Source organism: Lonchura striata, chromosome 2 (assembly GCF_050655825.1).
Source record: "Lonchura striata isolate lonStrDom1 chromosome 2, ASM5065582v1, whole genome shotgun sequence".
Lineage (NCBI taxonomy): Eukaryota > Metazoa > Chordata > Aves > Passeriformes > Estrildidae > Lonchura > Lonchura striata.
In genome coordinates, this window is record NC_140704.1 from 100,071,183 (window position 1) to 100,095,944 (window position 24,762).

Genomic DNA, 24,762 nt, shown 5'->3' on the forward strand with positions numbered 1-24,762 from the left:
ATATGGTGTATGGAGCTCTCTGTTTGCACAACATGGTCTCAGACTAGTAAGAGAGGGACCAAAAATGTAGAATAATCTCCCTAAATAACAAACAAAAATCCAAACAGATCATGTATTGTTAACACTTTAGCATTGAAGTAATGTTGACTGAAAACAAAATACTAGCATCCAAGTAAGAGGATAGACCATTCCAGATGACAAATTCCAGACTCATTGGTAATATGCTTTTTAGGCTGGTGTACTTGGTATCTGGTTGCCTTGAAGGAGTTCAATTAGTGCTGCACAATCTGCTTTAAAAAAATTGTGTTTCCCAGGCCTAAATACTGGAGGTATCATCTTGAAAGTACTTTGTTAATCACACAGAGCTGAAAAAGATGTAGAATATAAAGCAGGAGCTGCAACTGATCACTGAACAATGGGACAATTTAACCCAGTCCTGTGCTTACAAGTGAATTGACAGAAACCAGAAGCAGAATATGTAAAACCTGTACATTATGCTTGGATGAAGAGGAAGTTTTTATCTTATGTCTAAATTACTTTTGGCAGCTGAACAATGGCTTTTTGTTTGGTTTGGTTTGGTTTGGTTTAAGGCAACTGAGTGTCTGTGCAGATATATTAAGTCTGATATGTTGGGATATGGTTTGAAGCTTTTCCTGACTGGCCTGATCAATCATGTTGTCATCCGTAACCTTCAGTGATTGATTAAAAAGCAGAACTCATCAGCAGTGATTCACTATGAGGAGATTATAATCTGACTATTTTACTGGGGTGATATATTATTCATAGTTTATAATAATTTTGGGGTTTTTTTCCTGGTATGTTCAGTCAGAGATTTTTTGTTTTCAAATTTAAATGAAAATAAATAGTAAACCTTTCCCATAATTTCCTTTTTTGATTATTATTTATGTGTCATACAAAACCTATAGGTGACAAGAGAATTATTTATATTATGTGACTGAGTGTAAATTACATGTGCCACAGCTGCAGGGAGGCTTTATCTGTTTTGTTGCTAATGACATTGGCATTTGCAGTGACATCTCAAAACTTAGTTAATCTAATACTTGAACAGCCCCCTTTCCTAAGTAATGTGGAGCTGATGACTTGACAAAAGTGTCTTATTAATACTTTGCAAAAAAATGTGAAAGAAGAAGATATGGCAGTTATGCTTCTTCTTTCAAATAAGATGTTCTCTTCAGCAAGAATGCCTCGATTATGATAATATAATGAGTCAGTATCTATGGAAATGTACATTCCAAAAGCTCCTATTGGCATCAATGAAAAAATGCTTAATGAAGGTAGATGGTGGTGTTTGAGTATGTGACCTCTGCTTTAGTTCGTTTTCTTTCAGGGGAACAAAGTTTCTTATCCACTGATGGTAGAAGTAATGGCTACGATCTCTGTAAATGAAATACCCAGCAATACTGATAATTTTTCTCTCACTTTCTGATGCGTTTGTTTTAGTGACATCCACATACCAGCAAAAGTAATGAGAATATTGCCACTGATTTAAAAAAGCTATGTATAGGGAACATTTTGCATTGAATAAGAGTTTGTCAGATAATCAGTTTTATTCTTTCCCTGGGGAACTCAATTTATTATTAGTCATTTTATTCTGCCAGTGTGGGTCTTACAGCCAGTGACAGGAACGATGGTAAATATATAGCAGTGAAGCCATACAAGTTGGCAGAGACGTGCAGATGCGATTAAATTATTCCAGCTCTTTAAAATAAAATCTAATCCAATATCAGGTTGTCAGTTTGTGTAATCAGTTTCCCATTTTTAAAAATGCACTGCAGTCTTAAGCCAAAGGTCTTATTCAAATAAATAGATTGAAATATACCTATTGATTTCAGCGAGTGTTGTACCAAGTCTTCAATATTTTATATAAAGTTTTGGGAGTAGTCATCTCCAAAGACAATTATGAGAAAGGAGCTCCAACTCACCTCAGAATATCAGTAATTTATTCTCTCTAATTTATGAAACTTCATGGCATTGTAGAAAGTGGCATCTTTCTTCCACAGGATAGACATAAATTTCTAAGTCAAATATTTCTTCCTAGTGGTTCCACTACCTATCAGGTTTATATATGTTATGGTGTTGGCTGAATTTCTCACACAGAGGAATGAACATGTATGACTGACAGCAGAATGTAGTCTTGGGAAAAACTGAAGACTTTGGCCTCTTCACTGGAAGACTCAAAACAAAATGCTGAGTTAATATTCTCTTGATTCCCTTTCAGTATTTATGACTGCTACTCTGAGAAATATTTTACTATTTTATAAGGCTGGTGTGCCTCCAGAAACTAAAGAATGTCGAATGATAAGCCCATAGAAATAAGATTTTGTCTGTACTCCTAAATGAACAGCGTTTCTGAACAGGTCAGGAATAATTGATGAATGCTGGAAATTGCTGGGAGAGCTGATATTTTGTAACCACAGTGAGGATTAGCACACATTTCTTGTAAGAATGAAAACTCATTAAAAATACATCTCTGTACTGAAATGGGATGCCCTTTAAAAGAAATACATATGCTTATATATATGCACATGCAATTGTACATATAAATGCATATATAAAAGGCAGCAGGATAGAAATAGAGAACATGTGAAAAAGTGTGCAAGGCCTTTCACCAGTAGGTCTAGTTTTATGATTGTTCTGCCATCTGATTAATGTAATCTTTTTTTCTGGAGTAAGTATGAGCTTTCCTGAAAAGGAGAATAGACAAAAATGTGATGTGGTACATTGCAGTATAACTTTGTGGTCTATCACACACACACACACACACATATATATATATATATATATATATATATATATATATATGCATATGTATGCATACGTATGTATATGGCAAATAAATATAAATTGTGTACATATGATAAACATATACAGACAGTAAAAATAATGATGTTAACAAGCATGTTGCAAGCCCTCTGTTCTCTGTGAACCACCTATCTGACACATTTCTCTTCCTGGGAAACACTCACATGTATGCAATATTGGGTATAATCACCTGCAGGAAAATTTCATTGCATTGCCTGTGACAAGGCTGGCAGGCACTGGGACACCTGTCTGAAGCAGACTTCTTCAGTTATCTGAGAAAAGAAAAGCAAGGGACACACTTAATTCCCTAAATTATGCAGAGATATAATCTGGGCTGTCTCAGCATTTCCCAGGAAAGCTGGGTGCCAGCGTTGCACAGTGGCTGTTGCATCCTTCCTTGAGAAAGAGGATCAGTTGTGTGGGACACAGAAGCAGCTCTCTGGTGTGTGTCCCAAATGTGACCAGTTGCTGGGTGTTTGTATCATGGCTCTGCCTCTTCCCATACCTCCCTCCCCCATCTGGGATCTCCCCACATCAGATCTTTCTCTGTCAGCACAGCAGTGTGTATCGTTTCACCATTTTACTGAACAAACAGTAAATGAAGGGAGAAACTATAAAAATTATACCTTGATATAAGATATTGCAATCCCAATATGTCTTTGTATATTTCTGATAGTTGTTCCATTTTGTAGACACCAATACAAGCAGGTTCCTTAATTTATACTATGTAAACTCCAGGATACATGGTGAAAGTAAGGTACACTTTAACTGCACTTTAATTGAAATATATTCCTCTCAACTCTTCTGAAAAATGGAAATGATGGAATATGAGTAAAAGTCACCATAAGAATAATGGGTTAGAAAGAAAACATGCCTTTGCTATACCTAATTTCATTTGCTAGTAAAATTTTTTCACAAATATTCTTTTCAGAGGGACACATGCAAAGCATAACAAGGAATGAAAATATGCAATAATACAATCTCTGAAAAGGCCCATTAAAAAATCTGAGCTATCATTAAACTGTAGCAGACTTCTTGAGAGCACATAATTCTTAAATGATAAGAGTTTTAATATATTAATGAGGTGAAATTATGAGGCTTGTTGTTACTAGGATATGCACTGGTTGTGTACTTTTTGCAAAAGCTTAAGAGGAGCTTAAGAAACATTTGTTCTGTGCATATAAAAATACCTTAAGCCCATAAAATTTCTTTGAAATAAGTATATTTTATGTCTAATACAGTGAGATTTCTATTTTTAGTAATTTTTTTCAAGTGAAGATGAATACAACTCTATGTTTTGTATGCTTACTGCCTTTTTATACAATTTCTGCCCTAATTCACCTTTCTATATCATTCTCCTGAAATCTCAGGAGAAATCTTGGCAGTTTGATTATGTTTAAAATACTTTAAAACTGTTTAAAATAGTACTTGCCTTCTCTGTGAATTGAATATTTGATTTTGCTTTTATAGTCAATTGCTTTTTAAATTGGTGGCTTTCCCTAAACTTGAATATCAAGTAATATTTCAATATCACTTTCCCTACACTTTAATATCAAATAATAGTCTTTTATCCTCACCCCTGCTTCTTTTTAGGTAGATTTAAAGAGTTCCTTGCAAAGGGAAATATATCTATTACATTATGAGACAATTTAGCTTGTATGCAAGAGACATAGGTTTCTAGGAGTTTACACAAAATATGCTTGATTTCAAGCCAGTTAAATTATGAAAATGTATACCATAATGCTTTGTTTAGAAGAGCTGAGATGGTGGCCAGATCCTTGAGGAAACATAAAAAGATTAATGATGGAGTTCTGCCTGGCTCTCAGATTCTCACTTCCTGAATCAGTGTAGCAGAAACATATAAGATGACACATTGACTCTGGGGAGAGAGCAACAATGATTTGCCTTATTATTTCACATGTCAGTCATGTAATAGAGCAATATTGTGCCAAGCAGTAAAAGAAGAAATTTCTAGCTTATCTGTTCTCCAGCTTGAAGAACCATTGCAAATTTTTCTGAAATGAAAAGTATGTATTTGCAAATTAGGACTTTATTATGGGTAAGAACAAAGAAATATCTAGATCTTCTGAGACATTCTACTTGGAATCAGGACAAAATACCAAGAATTAGAAACAGTGCTCAGTTTGCATATTAATGGCCTTCCAAGGAAGTACCCTATGGATCATCAGATCCAGAAAAATTATTTTGATGGAATTGTTGTGTACTCTTTCTTCTGCAATGCAGAGCAAAGTTGCTTAATGTTTTTTCAGTCATTCTCAAATGTCTGTACATGTTGCCTTTGTTGTTTGGTTGATTTATAGATCTATTTGCGATTTTTGGACTACGAGATGCAGAATTCCAATGAATGCAAAAGGAATTTTGTAGCAGTCTATGACGGAAGCAGCTCGGTGGAGGATTTGAAGGCAAAGTTTTGCAGCACAGTTGCTAACGATGTGATGCTGAGGACAGGTTTGGGTGTAATCCGCATGTGGGCAGATGAAGGCAGTCGAAACAGCCGATTCCAGATGCTCTTCACATCTTTCCAAGAACGTAAGACCTAATCAATGCACCTGCCTTTCAGTTTGTTAAATGATACAAGTCATAAAACCTGTTAATATTTTCTTCATGCAGAGCAGTCACTGAAGTATATTGCCAAACAAGCTATGTAAATATTCAAAACAGTTTTTATCCCAAGCATTTGTAGTGAGCAATAATTTGTAATGCAGTAGACAGACTACAAGATTCAAAACCAGCAAAACAGGTACAAATGGTCATGACCTGTCCAGTCATATAACTGTGACTTTTGTCTGATCCCCAAGCTACATGAAAGTTTTTCCTTACACAACATGGAAAATAAAACAGCCCTGAAAGTTTTTATTAAGTCAAATGATTTTATCTGAATTTGATTTTTTAGATCTCATTATGATATGAATTTGAAGAATACCTTATGATTATTTTAGCACAGATAGTGTGTGTGTATAGCAGTGAACATGTGTGTCAGATATTGTTTAGCAAAGAGTTTAGGGTTTTTTGTAGCAACAAAAACTTTCTAAAAGCCTTTCATATTTTGATTAATAGTCTCTTTATGTGCCTTACTTGTGTTTATATTTTTATATGAAATGTGGATTAAAATAATAGGCAATATAACCTGTTAAAGAAACAAAATGTAGCTCTAGCTAGTTTAAGAAAATAAATAATCAAACAAATCACAAAAACCCCTCAACAAAACCCAATAGTTCCATTAATTGAAAACTATTGACCCAGACAACCTTTTGAAAGTCCTGTGAAACATATCAATTTGTTTCCTTTGATAGGAATAATACCTATTTGGCCTCTTTAGAAAGGAGCATTTATTTTCACATGCTGGTTTGTGTTAATTTTTAATGTGTTTTTGGTTTGTGCATCGTCTGTCTGACAGAAAAAAAGATTTCTTTGCAGCTGTCAGTGGTTGGAATGAAGGCTCAACCCTCCAAATACATTCTTCATCTATATTCTGTGTGTGTGTACCCTGCAATGAAGCAATGAGTCTCTGTTGAGAACAGCCTCCATAATTCCTTAATTATGGCTCTGATTAAAAAATTTCTGACATTTTGCATGCCTGAAACTGCATGAACCCCTGTACTCTCACACTTGCAGCCTTAGGGTGGATTATATTTATCTTGCCTGCAAATCAGGCTGGGGTCTAAAAGACACTGAGAACCCTGGGTTGAGATGATACTGCCCTTTTCTCATTTCTGCAACTGGAGATGTCTTGAATATTCAAGATCTGATTCATTTTTTTCACAACGCATCTTGATCTGTTACCTTAGAAACAACTGCATAGACACTGGAGGTTCACAGCATATAAAGAGTGAAGCACTATGATGACTAACTTGAAACTAAGGTTTGAATAGCTTATGTTTGCAAAACTCCCATATTTTAAAGGATAATAAGGAAAAATGTGGTGTTTTTTTTCTCTTACAGTATTCCTAATATATTTATCTGACACGCTACATCTTATGAGCTACTCCTTTCTTGTAAGCAGATGATAGTTTATACTGAATAGTATTCTGACTGAGAAATTCAAAATACAAACATAATGTGCTTTCTGTGAATTTGCTCTGAAGAGTCATTGCTCACTAAAGGCTGAAAATTTATTAAAGGCATTTAGGCTTTAATACTTTGAAATATGTCTACATAGCCTGCTCATAAATAGTAGAAGAAACTGCATCTGTGATTTTAATGCTGGGAATTAACTTTAAAGATTTAAAGGTGATGCAGATGGTATTTTCTGTGTCTTGTCAGTTGTCCCTAAGTGCTGCCCTATGCCACACACTGGTGCTGGCTGTCAGGAGCTGGCTAGAACAGATGTCAGTGAGACACACTCTGAGACACAGCTCATGGCATGTAAACTGCAGCGTCTTTCAGCAGCATGTGGGAATAATTAGATCATCTGCATGGAAGAGAAGGAATGTCAGACCTCATTCAGGGAGATGTACATCAGGGAACAAACACCTGTGTGTCTATTCAGGGACAAAGAGAGGAAAAAATGCTATTTTGTTCATATAGAACTGAGAAAGGAAAAAGAAGATTACATTTATGTTGCAGTACTGTGTGCGGGAAAGAGTGACAAAGTAGAATTCCTGTATTTTCTGTTCCTGTGGGAATGAACCACACCTCCTACCATGGCAGGAGGTGTTGTGATCTGTTGCTCCTCAAGCTCCTCTCCTTAGTGTGGAGTTAGGCTGTTGAGACTGTGAGTTTTCCCTTACACAAGGTTCTGTGTACTGGAAGTGTTATCTTGTGGAAACAAGCTACTAAGCCATTGTTTTCTTTAAGTCTAAGTCTATTCAGTGTTTATTCCAGTTACAGAGCCATTTCCTGGGCACTTGACATTTGTGTAAAACAGAGAAGTCTTAAAGATATTTCTTCTATGATTATTTTCATATGTTTCGATCAGTGTGTTCCAAATCCATTTAAAGTATGCATGTATTTTTTGGTTGGCATCTAAAAAGTGGTCTTAAAAGTTTCCAAACCTCTCACAGTGATGCTTTCAGAGCAGCAGTGCTATAAATATGTCTTAAGGAAAGGCATACAATGCATGAGGTTGTTAAATTTCCTGCACCAGAAAATCAGGAGTGATCATCATCATCAAAATACTAGTTGAGCTCAAATACTTAATAACTGATTAATTCTTAATAGGTGATAATTTATAGTGATGCTCTGATATTTCATTGTCAGCATTATTAACTATTCCAACTGTCATTGTGAGGTTTTACTCCTTATATTCTTACCTTTTTATCTTTAAGATATCTTCTAAGCATGATCATATCTTTGTGCATGGGAGTAACTGTTATGCTAGATTTTAAATATCCAATAAATTAAGAATCAGTAAAATAATATAAGAATCAGTAAAAGGTAAACAAAAATCTGGTATAATCAGAAGGTGTATGTTCATCTGATAAGAAAACTTGAAAAATGAGTCTTTGTTTTCTCACCCACTGACTAAATGTTCATTTCATTTTCTATGATTGAAGAGTGATCTCCAGCCTGATTAATGACAGACATGCTACACCTACAGCTTCTTCAAAGAGCTGCTCCTCAGCAGACACACCTACGCTTTAGACTAAAAGCAGATTTGTAGAACCAGGGCATATGGCATAAGAGAAAAACCCTCTGTAAGCACAAACAAGATGTTCACTTTCTCACATCTGACTGCCCTTTGGTAGCACAGCTTCCTTCTGTGCCCATAACCCTGCACCAGAAACCCCAGACCAGGAAAACTTCATTCCTTCTCTTATTGTCCCTTTGAGCTTGAAGTCTGTTTTTAGAGCCCTGTCACACTCAACTTTCCTAATGGAGAACAAGTTCTATCTTATTTTATTTTTATGAACAAAAGTCATATTTGGACAGAAGTCTAAGGCCATGCTTAGAAGAGTAGTGTGCAGTTTGATCAAGCAATGGCACTCAAATCCTTGTTTACAGGATGACCCAGCATGAGCAGTTCCTTAATGGGGAAGAGGGACGGCAGGCATGCGGTCCTAGGGACTGTATCTTTGTGGCAAAGCTAAGGGAAGTACTGAAAAAGGGAACAGCAAGCTGCTTAGTGCAACCTGTGAAGAGGTAGTTTCTCTTGGCAAGGACTTAGGCATGTAAACAGATTGCAGCTTTGCTGGTTTTGCTCTCTGCTTCCACACTAATATTTTAAAAAGAAACCGTTGGGATTGCCTCCTTACTGGTGAGCACTCAGCTGTGATTTTCTTCCCTTCTGTGCTATTTGCAGCTATCTCTGGTGAAAAACCCTCACTGGCTAAGCACCCCAGTGACTCTCTGATCCTGAACAAAATAATTGTTTTTGGTGCCCAGAGTGTATTAACAGAACACAGGCTGGAGGTCTGAGCACAGGCTCCTGACCTGCCATTGTCTGGTCAGTCTGTATATCAAAAAAAACCCTGAACAAAAAACCATGAAAACACATATAGGTGTTTTTGAAAGACTAGATTATTGATCTGTATGTGGTATTAACTATCCATAAAAGTTACATATATCTTGCACAGAGCTGTCTGAAGGTGATTGTGGAGCTGTCTGAAGAGCATAAGTATTAAGTCATCTCATTTTCAAGTTTCTAATAGCTGTATTTTAATGAGCCTTTTTTTTTTTTATTAGTGGCAAATCATATACTTGTAGCTCACAGTACTATAACAATCCTAATAATTTTACAATTTTAATAAAGCAAGTGAAACTGTCTCTCAATAAATATTTTTCCTTGAAGAGACTGATAGAAAACTTCTTCCTTCCAATGATGATTCAAGGAACATCTGAAGAATTTAAATTTTCCTTCTCGTGTGGAGGAAAGAAAGTCTTATTCTTAATTAAAGGGCAATGGGAAAATCCAAGTGATCTGTACTCAAAGAATTCGTGTGTGCAGAGCATGATGCAATGAGCTATCTTGAGTAGAGGAGGAGTAGGTGTGAAATTTCTAACAACTTCAGTGTAAAATGTTTCTCACATCTAACCATTGTTAAGATTTCAGAGTTTTTCCATTCACCCTTAGGAGGAAGGAAGACCTTTCAAAAATGGTATGACAAGAGAGGAAGGGGAGAAATGAGGGAGAGAGATATGCCTAAAAATAACAAGTAGGGTAGGACATTTTTCTAAGATTATCCCATCCTGGCCTGAAATCCCTTCCTTGAAACAGTCTCAAAGGGTAAATCCGCACAGTTCAATGACACAGTTCATAGACACCCAAGCTGGCTTGCTCAGCCAGTTCTCACCCTGGAAGAAAAGGAGTTACACTAACTGTGGATGGTGCTGAGAAATAGTGAGAAATACACTGGAGAAAGCACTGCACTGAAGTGGAACAGCCAGGCTGCACACCAGTTCCATAACAGATCTGCTTTTAGCTCCATCTTGTAAAAGTATTTTGGCCTGCCTATGACTGCAATAAATATCCAGAGTATCCTGCAATGCCCAACAAAGTGATGCTTAATGCACAGAGATTTTATTACAGAGACAGAAGCATTTTATTACTTATGAAATAGCATCACAATGGTACAATAATTATTAATAACATGGAATATTTTATTTCTATACTGCTTTACAAATTCTGTAATTTTATAGTATAAATTGGAATGCCCTTACATGTGACTATTTATTTTATTGTCTGAGTGAAGCCAGTATAACTTTTGTAAAATATCAATTACATATGCTTTTATTTTCTTTTTTTATCAGGATGACATATGGATGAACTATTAACAGAGTTTATGTTTCTCTGCCTTAGGGATATTCAGAATTAAAATATTAATTTTTTGATAATAAATTAAAAAGTGTAGATTATGGGCACATGCATTTATAAACCATTCTTATAATAAGAAAACATAGGCAACTACATTGGTTCAGTTTCTAAGAATTTTGAAAGCAGTAACCTTCAAATACCAAACAGAAGCTGTTTTGCATACTGTGGTGGAAATCTTCTGGAAATATGAATAATATAACAATCTCCTAGTTTGTACTAGAAACAGAATATATTTACATTCTTGATAACAGAGTTATTGTCATTATTATAGTTGGAGTTTTAAAACATAGGTTTCCTATGTCTGAAAAAGACTCTGGTATATCATGTCCATTCCTATTAATGTTCTTCCTTATATATCTTCTAGGATAAGAGCACCATCTTGTGCTCAGTGTAAATAGCTGTTGCAAAGCAGGAGATGTTGCATTATAATGAATTCAAGAGCTATACAATTTGTTTGTATATTACGATACAAGGTGTTCTTACGCATAGCATTCACAGCCATAAAAATAAAATATTATCATTAAAAATAATGCAGAATGAAAATGTTTGGTATTTTTAATATTGTATATATGATTTTATAAAAACTATTATTTTATATAAAATTCTTCACTCCCTCCTAGTGATTGTTTGGATGCATTGACAAGAGCCTGCTCAAAACTATCCCAGCTTTGTCATTCTCTCCTCTCACCTCCAATATCTCAAGCCTTTAAAGCTTTCATGGCCTCTTACTGGGCTCACTGCAGACATCTGTGTCCCTTGTGTGCTGAGGGGCCCAGAACCTGTACAACACTGCAGATGTGGACTCTCCAGTGCTAAATACAGGGGAAGCATCATGCATCTCAGCCTGCTGACAATTCTGCTTTTAATGCAGCCCAGGACAGTGGTGGCCCTCTTGGCCACAAGGGCACATTGCTGGCTCGAGGTGATTTTTAAAGTGACCTTATTGCATACCAGATCATTTTCTGCAAGCTTGCTTTTTAGTCAGTCAGTCCTCAGCACATATCAGTGTATGAAATTCCTCCCAAGGCACAGGACTTTGCATTTCCTTTTGTTGATCTGCTTGAAGGTCCTGTTTGCCCAGCAGCCCTTGAGGCCTGAAGCAGCAGGACTTTTCATGGATAGTCAAGAGTGGCTTCACAATGATGTGATTCACCTAAGGGGGCCATCGCATTAGGATCCAGGAGTTCATCTCTGTCCAGTTGATTAAATATTCCCTAACCTCAGTCCCTTCTACTTAGAGAAGTCATATTTCTGCTGGGATCATGGGTCCCTACTGCCACCACTCATATACATCCTTTCTATATTTCAGCGTAGTCAGGAGCTCATTGTCCATCCATGCAGGATAACTGATACCCTATCTTGATTTTTGGCCAGTCCAGATAGACAACTGCTGAGCTTGGAGGAGGTGATCTTACAGAATCAACCAACTCTCCTTGAACTTGTATCTTTCCAGGACCACCTCCCATGGTATTTGTCCACCCAGACCCCTCAACAGTGAACTTTTGCTTTTCTGAGGCCCAGAATTATGATTGTGCATTTTGGTTTATTCCTTCTTTGCAGCATCCCAAACTCCATCATCTCATGCTCCTGACATTCACCTTCCCAACTGATTCATGTTTGCAAAAGTATGAGGAACAGTAGAACTACCTTCACCAACTCTGTGATTACCTGTGTCAGGAAGTTATCAACACACTCTGGAAACTTCCTGGCTTTCTTGTACCCTGCTGTGTTGCCCTCCACAGATATCATGTGGATCAAATCCCCAGGAGGACCAGGGCCTGTGATTGTGAGGTTACTTCCAACTTCCTGAAGAAGGTTTCATTGTCTGCTTGTTCCTCATCAAGTAGTCTAGATACAAAGTACAATATTGGTACCTTTCCACTGGGCTTTCCACTAATCATGACCGAAAAGTCACTTGGCTCCTCACCTGGGTGAGCTCTCTGCATTCCTGCTCTTCTCTCATATGAAGGGCATTTCTATAGTGATGGGGAAGACCATGGAGTGATAGAGTACAGCTTCTGGTGTGTGGAGAGGCTTGTGCTGCTTTATCTAGCTGAAGTTAATGATAGCAGCACTTTCCTTTTGTGAAAGCATCCACAAGCTTGCTGTCACATATTGCTTGATTCCACTGTCATCTTGGTTCTGTAACAGCTATAGGACTGCATCAGGACTAGATCCATCTTGCTGTGAAAGAATCTGGTTTGCCATCAGTTCATTTATCTTTTTTATATTACTAGAATGTCCTTGATGTAGCATCCCAAGATGCTGTGCTCCTTTGCTGTGCCTTTTTTTGGGAAAGAAAGCAAATTCCTCCGATGTAGAACAGGACTGATAAGTTTTCAACTTCCCTTTATGTTTTCATTCATTCAAAAAAATACCTTAATTAGAGTAGGGGAAACATATCGACTTCTTGTCCAGTTTAATCACTCCACGTTCATGGGACCACAGAGACAACTTGGAAATTTTAATTTTACAAACATAAACAAGAGGGGGTTTGTCATTAGTTTTCTGAATCTTATATTTGGGTTTATCTCATGCTAAGTTTGCTGTACTGGTTCTGAAATTGCTTTGCTTCACTATTCATCTTGTTTTGACATTTATTCACATACCATTTTTTCCCTCCACCATTCAATAGCACAATTTAAGAAAACTTAAATTTTCATTCTTTTTTCCTCCTTTCTCTTGCTTTTGGTTTCCAGATGTCCCTGTCACCTTTCTGCATAATTATTCCTTCTTCTTAAACCTGAAAAAAGGTCTTTTTTATTGTGCTTTATTTTCTTTTATCTATTGAACATTTCTTAATTTTTTTTTTTATTTTATAGAAAATCTCGCTATTTCTTTTAGTGCAGAACAAAATAACCAATTGACTTTGTTTTTTCCTGTAGACTTCACTTCCTTGCTCCCTTCCTTTAGTTCTCCTTTTCTACGTATAGCCGCTATACTTCTGAATTCAGACAGCACTCTGTTCTTCTGACTTCATTTCTAAGATCCATCATGCCACTCTGAATGTTTTTTGGTGTTTTGAACAGGGTTTTTTTGTTTTGTTTTGTTTGTTTGTTTGCTTGCTTTTTCTTTGTGGCTTTAATCATATAACCTATTGTAATCCTGCAAATGTTTGTTTGCTTTTGTTTTAATATTTACCTGTTGTTCCTGTGTCACTCCTTGAAGTTTCTCTGTTTGATATTTGGGTCTTTTTTTTTGGGTACACTTTGTATTTTGAATGGGTGCCTCTTTAGATCTTAGGTTTCTCACTTCTTTTTGCTCAGAGTAGGCAGTGAAACTGTTTCTGCATGTGGGAAACATCCCAAAAGATCCTCACCTTGCCTGGAAACAGGGATTGCAGCTAGAGTGTGAAAGGATGATTATGTCTCTGATGTGTTATCTACGTTATGTGTCACATCATGATGCAGCACAGCATCCTCCAGGCTCAGCCTTCATTGTCCCCAGATGACAGCAACAGATAGATAAGGACTGTCCTGAAACATTCTCCCTTTCTAATAGACACATGTGCTCTTCTGGTCTGTCCAGCATAAAGTAGAATCCTTTCTGTAACAAACTTAAAATGTGACCAGGCTCCCTGCACCTCAGGAGATGGTATACCAGATTTAAAAACAAAAATTGAACAGTCGACAGGCTGGTTGATATCTTCTGGCTAAGAGATACAGTATATGTACAGCTTTATATCTGAATGAGTGGTTGCATATTTGGGGTGTGCTTTTTGATTTTGATGGCATTTACTCTTTGCTTAACACACCATAACTGCTCCAAATAAGCCAGTTATGGATAGCTTAACTTAAACACTTATTGGTAAGCAGATTTACTGACATGATCTATTGAGTCATTAAGTTCTACAATACAAATCCTTTGTTTTGTCCTTCATTTGCAAACCACTAAACCATTCTTTCTGCTATACATTTATGTTGTCATAGGAACTGCTTCTAAAATTGCAGAGGAGAACAATTTCCATGAAGAATCAAACTCGAAGTAACAGTAATATGAGCATCATAACTGCTTTCTGATTAGCTAGGGGTCTCAGTTTATTATTTATTTCTCCCTTAAAAATAAATATATTAACACTTTTGGGTTGCTTGAGCTAATTATACATAAGAAGTTCATTTTTGACAATTTAACACTGACAAAGTTTGTAGCTCTTCTAAGTTATGGAAGTCTTTTTTGTTTAAAGAAGAGATATGAGGAGTAATTTATCTCAACTATATAATGCACATTTGGATCAATAGCTTCACAACCCCAACACATAATGATCTCCCAATACTTCTGTAAACACCACAGCTTAGCAGCATCTTCAGTACCTTCCAAAAGCTTTCATGCAGTTTCTTCACAGTAATAGTACATGGCCATCAGTAAAAACATTTTCCTGCAGCTTTAATCTGCATGATTCTTCTAGGTTATGAGCTTCAGGAACACTGAAGACTATTGTGCTTCTTTAACTTCATACTCATGATCAAAAGGATGTTTTTTTTATGTAGCCTTTTTTATGACTAAAAGAATTTTAGAATAATTTTACTTTCTCTGTGTATAAATGGTCAGACACCGTTGATATGTACCATCAAGTACACATCTTCTTTGAGTCACGCAAATTTTCTTATAAAATTGAGGTTTCAGCAAAAACTTTAAAAAACGTTATCTGTCATTCATTGTATCAATCCGGGATACAGTTAATTATTTTTGTAGCAGCCTATAAAGTGATATGTTTTGGATCTGTGGTTAAACTGTTGATAGCACATTGGTAATTCCCAACAGTGTTTGGAATCCAACCCACTACATCCAGGAGAGTCATACTAGGGGAAGGTTCAGTCATTTTAGATGAAACTCAGAACGTCTTGCCACAGAATAATAAACAGTCTGTGACTTGAGTGCTCGCCATGCTGCATGTCAAATATTTAATATACACAAGAAACACACGTTGCATAGCTTTGTCCTGTTATAGAATACATGTCCACTCCTAGATGTGTTTGTAGAGGAGAGCTGAATGATTTGCTAATTTAATATAATTTATAATTTCTCTCATTTTTAGCCCCTTGTGAAGCCAACACATTCTTTTGCCACAGTAATATGTGTATAAATAATACATTGGTCTGCAATGGACTCCAGAACTGTGTGTATCCCTGGGATGAAAACCACTGCAAAGGTAACATGTAGAATTGAAATATGTTGTCATTTGCACTGCATGAGATACAGCATATAATACTCATTTTCTTGCTAAGTATGTGCCAAATAGGTGAAAACTCAGGAAGAGTTTTCAGGGAGAGAAGACATTAAAGAACAGAGAAAATGAAGGAAAGTAAAAAAATGACGGCGGATTTTACTTTCAGTGTTTTAATTTTTTTTGCTCTGGTGTTGCATTGGTTGTATCCTGCTGTCTGTTTATGCACTTCTGGAAGGCTTTCTTATCATTTGGTCTCTGCTTTCCATACAATTTAAAGTATAATTAAGTGTAATACTTTGGTTCCTTTGCCATAGTTACCTTTGTAATGGAGTAAATATAAGTAGCAGATGTCTTTTAGCTGCATGATATGCCCATATTAGCCCAGGTAGTCTTATAAAGGAAGGTAGAATTAACACTGTAAGGAAGCAACCAAATCTACCTATAATCAAGTGAAATTGAAGTGCAAGGAACAAGCTTATAAATGTTACATCTGGAAATCAGAGGTAGTATTTATTTCATAGGTAGGTAGTGATGTATCCTACCCATGTACTGACAATGTTTTCTAAATATTTCTGTGGCTCTGTTACAAAAACCAACCAAACAAGCCCCAAAACAGTATCTGTGTAGTCTTCAGGGAAAAGAGCTTGACAAACTTACATTGCAGGCTAGGGAGACAGTTCACTTCTGTCTTATACCCCCGTCTCCCCCTTACTGCAGATTTGTTCCTAAAAGCATGGGATATGTCAAATTTAGGAACCAATCAAGAAAAAAATTCAGAATGAAGTGGATTAGCAGTCAGCCCATTAGTCTACTGAAGCCTGTAAAATCCTGACAAGCAGTGCAATATGGTAAAACAAAAATGAAATCATATACTTCAAAAGAAGAGAGCCAAACTGTGGCATAGCATAATATTCTTCAGGGAAACTAAACAGACAATTGGGAAATGATTATTCATTCTCTTGTTCTTCACAACAGAGGAAAACAGAAAACCTTAATCACTCTTGAATTTCGGGAATGATTTTCATGTTTCCTCTGTCAAGTATCTTTTACCAGGTTTTGTGCATTTATCCTCCCGTGTTTTTCTGACTGCAAAAAGGAGGTTTGCTGATTCCAGCAAAAATGTTTTCTGCAGTGTTTCTTTTTCTAACTCTGCTTTTTCTCCAGAGTCTGTGTCAGTCAAATAGAGAAATAGAGTGAATCTACAAGCTTAGACAATGATCTACTGAAGAGTTAAGTTTTGGTAACTAGGATATTTTGAAGAGATGAATGTTACCATTTTGGTGCCAATAACTTCAATTTCAAAGGCTTTTTCTTAATTCCTTCTATATGTTTTAGGTAGCCAGGGAAAATTACACTAAACTGGGTGTTGAAACTGAACCACAGGTGTCTTGCTATGCCTGAGAGAGACTGATGCAAACACTTTCAACTTGAATTTCTACAAGGCTCAGTTACCATATTGTGCCTGCAGCCTTGTGAAAACCACAGACAAAGATGCACAAGATGTGGGAGAAACTGTTTTTATTTTATTATTTTATTGCATTTTTCTGCTTTATTCACTACACAGAATTTGCTGACTAATTTATTAGAGGCTCCTGAGTAAAGAGTAGTAGGTATGATCAGCTTTTGGATTTTTATGTCTGTTTAGAAAGGTTTTGGTAATTAATAGGGGGGAAAAAAAGCAGAAATATGTTGCACAAATTTATGGTTTTTTCCTTTCTGAAATCTAAATGTTAATAACTTTTCTATTTTCTCCTGATTTAGCTTTTTCATTGAATGCTGTTGAAATTCCCACTCAGCTAACAAATACTAGATCTTAAATCCTGTAAAATCTTGTTCTTTCATAGGACCTAATGTCCTAGCTGCATAAATTTACTGGGAGAGAGAAAATAATGAAGAGAACATCTGTAAAAGTCTTAGGGGCTTTAGCAGCCAAATGAAGTTCAGAGGTGACACTGAAGCCATCTGTTTGTTATGGTCATTGTTTTTTATAAAAAATTAAAATAATTATTTTTTTTAATTAAACTTGCAATATACCCTGAATAAATAAATTTCCAAATGAATAGGCACACAAATTATTTGTGTGTTGCTTCTTTGTCTTTCACAAATATCTGATATCTTCCTCTTTTCTTTTTGTTGGTGAGATTGATTACGTGAACTTAGAAGTAGACTAGGCTCAGCCTTGTAGTAATCTGTGAACCCATCATAGCTATTTTTATTTTCGAACTGCAATTAATGCTGTGCTTGTTTGTTTGTTTGTTGTTTTTTTTATTCCCTATCACACAGAAAAAAGAAAAGCAAACCTATTGGACCAACTTACCAATACCAGTGGGACTATAATTGGGGTGACTTCTTGCATTGTGATCATCCTCATTGTTATCTCTATTATAGTACAGATCAAGCAGCCTCGTAAAAAATTTGTCCAAAGGAAAACAGACTTTGATCAAACAGTATTCCAGGAGGTGTTTGAGCCTCCTCATTATGAATTATGCACCCTTAGAGGGACAGGGACTACAGCTGACCTTGCTGACGTTGCAGATGACTTTGAAAATTATCATAAACTGCGGAGATCCTCTTCAAAATGCATTCATGACCATCACTGTGGATCACAAGTGTCTAGTATTAAGGGCAGCCGTAGTAACCTCAGCACAAGAGATGCTTCTGTCTTGACAGAAATACAACCCCAGCCTGTAAAACCACTTGTTCAGCCCATGAACAGGAGAAATATCCTTGTCATGAAGCATAGCTACTCACAAGATGCTGCTGATGCGTGCGAGATAGATGAAATTGAAGAGGTGCCAACCACAAGTCACAGGCTGTCCAGACATGATAAAGCTGTTCAGCGGTCAGTATCAATAGATTTTTGATGAAGACTATTGTGTAAAGACTTGATTGCCCAAACATATTCACTCTTTGTTCAGTAAAGACATATTTTATTTCTTCTTTATTTATTCTTTAAATTTCTGTTTCCCGATAGCACATGCCATTACATTATCTCTTTTTCTGTCTCTCTCGTTTCTGCTCTTCTTTCCTGAGGGATCTTGTATTTCTGTTTTACTTTTCTAATTTCTTTTTTTCTTTTTCTTTTACTGCTTTACATATACCTACATGCATACACACATAGGTCAACAGGGAACAGGTGCAATTTTTAAAAACCAAAGAAGATTGTGTGAATTTAGATTTTTGCAATAGCTGCATACATGTGGTTTCGCTGTAACAGAGGTGGCCTTGAATATCATCCACTATTGGTCTAACCATCTCTAAACAAATTCATCAATAAATAAAAGATACATATATCCATTTTGATGCATGACACAAAAATGAGGAACAGAGTCCTGGGGTTAGGAAACCACTTTCCTCATGGAACATTACCTTTTATATAATGCATGGTACTATTCCCAAAACTTTACTATATCTCTTCCATTATTGATCACAGTGTTTTGATTTGTCAAATATGACAACATAATGAACACATATATATTTATATATTAAAATGAATTCAAAGCTAATATTTCTTATCAATTAAAAAAAATCAAGCATAATATTTTTAATAAAAGAGCTATTTCTTCTGTATATTGCACTTTGAATCACTGTAAATATGATCAAAAGTTTACAAGTAAAAGAAAAAGAAAACCAAAAAATTTATGAACAATTTATTTGAAAAAGAACACATAACCCTTTTTTAATATATTTGTGCTTTCTCTTGCATGCATTATTTATGCATTTCTTGTTATTGCTTACATGACCTCCATATTTTCTTTGCACATTAAGGCATTTCTTTCTCTTAAAAAAAAAAAGTTATTTTGTCATTTTAATCCAATTGCATGTCTATGTAAATTACTTCATGAATATCAATCAGATTATCAAAGTGTACTGTTTATAAAGTATCTATATGCATATATTTCTTCTTTCTATGAAAAAGAAATTTTCTATTATTTTGAATGAAATAGCCATAACATTCCAGGTTCTGCCTCATTGGGTCTCTAAGCAAACATGAGTCTGAGTACAACACAACTAGGGTCTAAGAGAAAAACCTGAGGTAAGTAAACATACCTATACAGCAATTGAACCATCTGTTGCTTTCCATTTTATTTGTTATATTGCTAAAAAGAGTATTAGGTCTCAAATTGTATGTCATCTTGTATGGAAACGGGTTTGAATGTTAAAAAACTGAAAGCCAGATGATCACTTTAGCATTGCAAACTAAGCAAAATCTGTCAATTTCTTATTCTTGACAGAATTACAGTCAGCCCATAGCAAAAACTATCTTCATTCCAACTGCATTATGAAGTCATGTGCTTTGCATGGCTCTTGCATTTCATTTATTTATTTATTTATTTATATTTACAGAAATAAAAGTTAGAGCCTCAGCATGTGAAATAGAATGTAAAACTTGGCAATTTAATTCAAATCAGTAAGATGTGGAACTATGTGTTTTCAGTTAATTTTTTTCATCCAATCTTGTGAATTTTTGGGGAAAGAGTGTGTGTTAGTATTGATAAATTTAGTATTCTGTAGCACTAGGATTAATGTTTTCAAATTAAACTTACTTTTTGGAGTATTAACCGAGACTTTTCATTTTGCATAATTTTTATCAGCAATTAATAAACATAATCTCAGATATTTGTATTGGATTTATAGATAGCTGCTAGTCTATCAGTTTTATATATGTGTATATATAAGCATAGATATGTGTATATATGTTTTTATGTGTATATATGTATAAAGCAATTTTATAGTTAAATAATCCATTAATGGTATTATTGCCTGGAGATAGTTTAAGTAAATATTTTTCTGCTTTTTTTTTTTTTTTTTCCTCAGAAAGAACATATTTTAACTTAGTTTTAATTTCAGACAACTATTCATGCAGACATGCAAACTCTGGATGGAAAAATCTATAATGAACGATCTCAACTCTCTGAAAGAGAGTGGACAATTATCCAACTTAATTTAATTGCCTTTATGCAAACCTAAGGAATATAGACATATCTTACTTCCTTGTCAAGATATTCCCATTGCACAAAAATATATTTCTTTTGTAATCTGGCCACAAAGTGCTTCTTAGTGTTTGGAAATTTGTTGAAAACTTGAGGAAGAAATTAGTTCCTGAGACTGTCCTTTTATTTATTTTAATTTTTTTAAGTCATAGTTTTCTTTAAGCTGACCTGTTTTATGTCTGTTATTTACTTGTATGTTGTGTGATATATAGAAGAAGATTTACATTGAACTTTTGTTATATGTACGTTGTTTTCATTATATAGACTGCTTGAGAATAGTGCGCTCCTGGGTGATTTTGAACATGCTACAATGAAATATGAAACTATCGTCCTTGGAAACACCAGCTAGAGGTTTTATGGACTCTGACCAGCTATTCTCTTATCATGAAATAATTCAGCAGTGTTGAGTAAAATTACTAGAAGGCAATAAGACTTTGGTTATTATGCTTATCAGTCATTTCTCTTTTTGTTTTTCTCTCTTCTTTTTGTTGCAAGTAAAATTCCCAATTTCAGGAACAATTTATTGAAATCAGGTATTTAGCCATTCATAATCACTTCAATAGAAACGTTTGTTGGATAAGCATCTAGCAATATGACTGAATTTGACATTGAGAAATTAATCTGCATGAATGTTACTGAATATTTGAGTTGGCAAAAATCCCTTTATTAGATACATTGTAAAAAGCATGCATTCACAGTTATTGCTGTTACTGTTCCATTTCTGTGTCATATGCTTGCTACTTGTAACTTTTATATAAAAATACATAAAACAATGTATAATAATTTCGTACCTTGAGTTTAATGCAATGTTTTCTTTTACCTAATTTACCAATTTTGTGTAATTCAGGAGATTAAGCTCAAAATGTAGTTTCTAGGAATTTGAAACACAGATATAGCAGAGAATCAACTGCCTCTCATCCCTCAATTACCCAACAGATCTTAATTTTTTAAGATTTAAATTAATTAATAATGGGTTGGTCCCCTAATTTCAATTAAAAGGTTTGTGATAATCTGTGTATTCCATTCTGTATTCTTAACTAATTTATTTCCATGGCAATAGTTAGGAAGTTTACTTCTGTCCAGGAGAGTAGCAGATTTTTATTTGCTATACAAATCTTATGGTTCCAACTTTAGAAATACAGACATAGACCTTTTCCTTATGCAAGGTAAAAATATGTTTGTAATTCAAGCTGTAAGTATTAATAACCAATACCAAAATCAAATTTTGAGAGGTTAAATTTTCAAGGAATTACTATAGGTTGAAGAGCCACTATTATGTAAAGTTGAAAGCCTCCTCATTTAAGAACTCAATAACCATGCATAAAATCACAGTTTCATTATCTATTTGAAGTGTATCTTTCAAGTTCTCTCCCAAAACAAATCTCAGCTCCTTCTGAATCATCTTGTGTCATTCATGGTAGTTAGGTTTTTCTGCAGAAAAATGTTGCTAGATTTATTAGAAAAAGTGTAAATAATTCCATCTATGTTCCTAAACTATACGAACATGAGAAAAAAGAAAAACTAAAAGACTGACATAAAAATATAAGGTGATCTATATGAGCTATTTAAATATATAATATATAATTTGCATAATTAAAAATACAGAAAATCTGATTTCTACAACTGTGACATAATAGTGACTTGAGAAGAAGGGTTACAGGTACTTGACTACTTTTATATTTACAATGTATTGTGCAACTATTTTTTTTAGCTTGAATAATTTGTTTGTCTCACATATTAGCTGCAAAAGCAGTCCTCTTATCTTCTGCAGTCATTGAGAGTCATTGAGTCACCCCTCAGTTACATGGGTTTGCAGTATGCACTAAAAGTTCATTTCCAGATCAGGAGCTCTTCACAAGTTCATGTGATTTATGACTTTTTTTTCCTTAACCTTTCCAAGTCCTAGCTCATCATCCTTTTTTTAAGTAGATGTTAAGATATTTGCCACATCCATGCTTAAAATGGATGCACCCATGCATCCATTATAAAATGAAGGAAGAATTCAAGATTTGCTAAATGAAATGTATATACATGCAGACACTTGTATGTATATTTATAGATATTTAGTATTGGATATAGTGGATAAAATAAGGAAAAATCTAAATTTAAATTTAGCTTTGAATGAATTATATTGTTCACACAGAAAAATGCTGAACTTGTTTATTAAAGTCACTGTATAATTATAACTAAGTGCCTAAATCCCACTGTAACATGGAGTTTGACCAGTCCCTCCTAGAAAGTACATAACAAATCTAATTTTAAGATTTTTCCAATGAAGTGCTAACTGAAAGAACTGAACCGGAGAAGACATGGATATTAATAATTATACTGCATGCACATCCTTGTTTTCTTTTAAAAATCTCTAATTGTGTCACAGAGAAAGGAGGGAGAAACATAAAATGCTGTGTAAACTGAACAAGTCAAGCAAAGTGAGAATGTAAATGCTTGATCCTGGAAACTCCTTTAGAAACATAGTGTTTAATATCTAGGTATACCCTTAAACAAAAAACATTGTAATTACAAAATACAGGTATAGTGGAGTAACAAGGTCAAATTGTATCTATTAAAATATTTTTTAAAAATAATTCAAACACAGATAAAATACTATAATTAAAATATTTAATTTCAAGTAATTGAATTCTTTGTATAGTCAGTGTGAATAATAGCCAAGTCCACTATACCACAAACAATAAAGATAATATTTGCTTCTTATCACACAATAGTAGGATATCTTAATGTGATCTATGAAACTCAAAGTATAAGAAAGCAGTTTTCTTTTTCTATCAGTATTTTTAATTACTATGAATCCACATGTTTAAAACCAGAAGGAAGTTCAAACAAGCTTTAAATTTTATGGAAAGGAAGTTTGGGTTAAATTTAGGCATCTGTATGTGTTAATATTGTATAAAACAGTAAATTACTGATTAGCTGAACTGCTAGTCCTAGCTTCATGCATTTTACCTCATGTTTGCCGTAAACTAAAACTAAGAATTATATTTACTAGATAATTTTTTTGTTTGGTGTAATGAGGGTGATTTACAACTATGTTGACAGTATGGTTGTTTCTTACATATATTTTAAAAATGAGGTTTTCTTATCATAGTACATTGAAATATTATTTATAGTTTTGTGGTCTTTTTATTTTTTTCCCTCCATAAATGTAGTGTGATGGATATACTTTTATTTTTGCATGATAGTTGAACAGCCACACCCAACCTTTTTTCTCTGCTCTGGGAAATATGGCCTTTGCAATTTACCAAGGACTCTCTGCAGCATCATTTAAAAAACTCAGAAAGTTAATATTGTAAATCATCCTCATTTAAACTTTTTCTATCTTCACAATTCTAAAAACAGGTTGGGGAAAAAAAGTCTCTGATAAATGTTACCATCTTATCCTTCAATTTTTATGCTGGAGACATTTTCTTGAACCTATAAACAATGTAGCCTGCGAGAGGCAATAAGAGAAAGTAGGAAGGTTTCTTGTTAAAGAGAAATTGTTAGCCCCCACACCCTCCCACACCCCTCAAAAAAATTAGACAAAGAAAAGAAACACAGAAAGGTAGTATAATTAGAAGAAGATTATAAAGGACTTTTGCTAATACCTATTCCCATATTTGCAAACATTTTTATGACTGATAATTTCTTTAACCACCAAATAAAAGCATTCTGTTCATGTCCAACCTTGAAAGACAGGATACTTCACAGAACAATGTCCTACAAACAAATTTTTTTGTGTGTGTGTCTTTTACTTTATGTGTGAATCTCCCTGATACTACAAAGATATTTCAGATGAGGGAGCAGAGCTGAAGTACTAAGGCATATACAAAGGCCAAAAGCTGCACCATTCAAAACTGTTTTGAAGATAGAAGTCTATATCTGATCTGAAAATATTTCCTTATTTGTGGCTCAGCACTTGATGTGAAGTCTTACATTCACATCTCCACTGCTCATCATCATTACCTTAGGATCATCTCTCTTTACTCTTTGATGATCACTTTACATCT

At 34.8% G+C, this 24,762-nt stretch overlaps 1 protein-coding gene across 2 annotated transcripts in view; it reads left to right on the forward strand.

Annotated features, from left to right (window-relative positions):
* NETO1 (neuropilin and tolloid like 1) overlaps positions 1 to 21,548 on the forward strand; it is a 62,723-nt gene extending 41,175 nt beyond the window's left edge. Inside the window, exons 7-11 of one of the 2 annotated variants that reach the window (XM_021530866.4) lie at positions 5,145 to 5,373; positions 15,633 to 15,746; positions 18,048 to 18,606; positions 19,726 to 19,800; positions 21,023 to 21,548. In XM_021530866.4, the coding sequence (XP_021386541.1) occupies positions 5,145 to 5,373; positions 15,633 to 15,746; positions 18,048 to 18,606; positions 19,726 to 19,786 (963 nt within the window). In that variant the 3' untranslated portion in view covers positions 19,787 to 19,800; positions 21,023 to 21,548. The remainder of the gene's footprint in view (positions 1 to 5,144; positions 5,374 to 15,632; positions 15,747 to 18,047; positions 18,607 to 19,725; positions 19,801 to 21,022) is intronic. The other variant, XM_021530867.4, reaches the window with a different exon arrangement.
* The last annotated feature ends 3,214 nt before the right edge of the window (positions 21,549 to 24,762 follow it).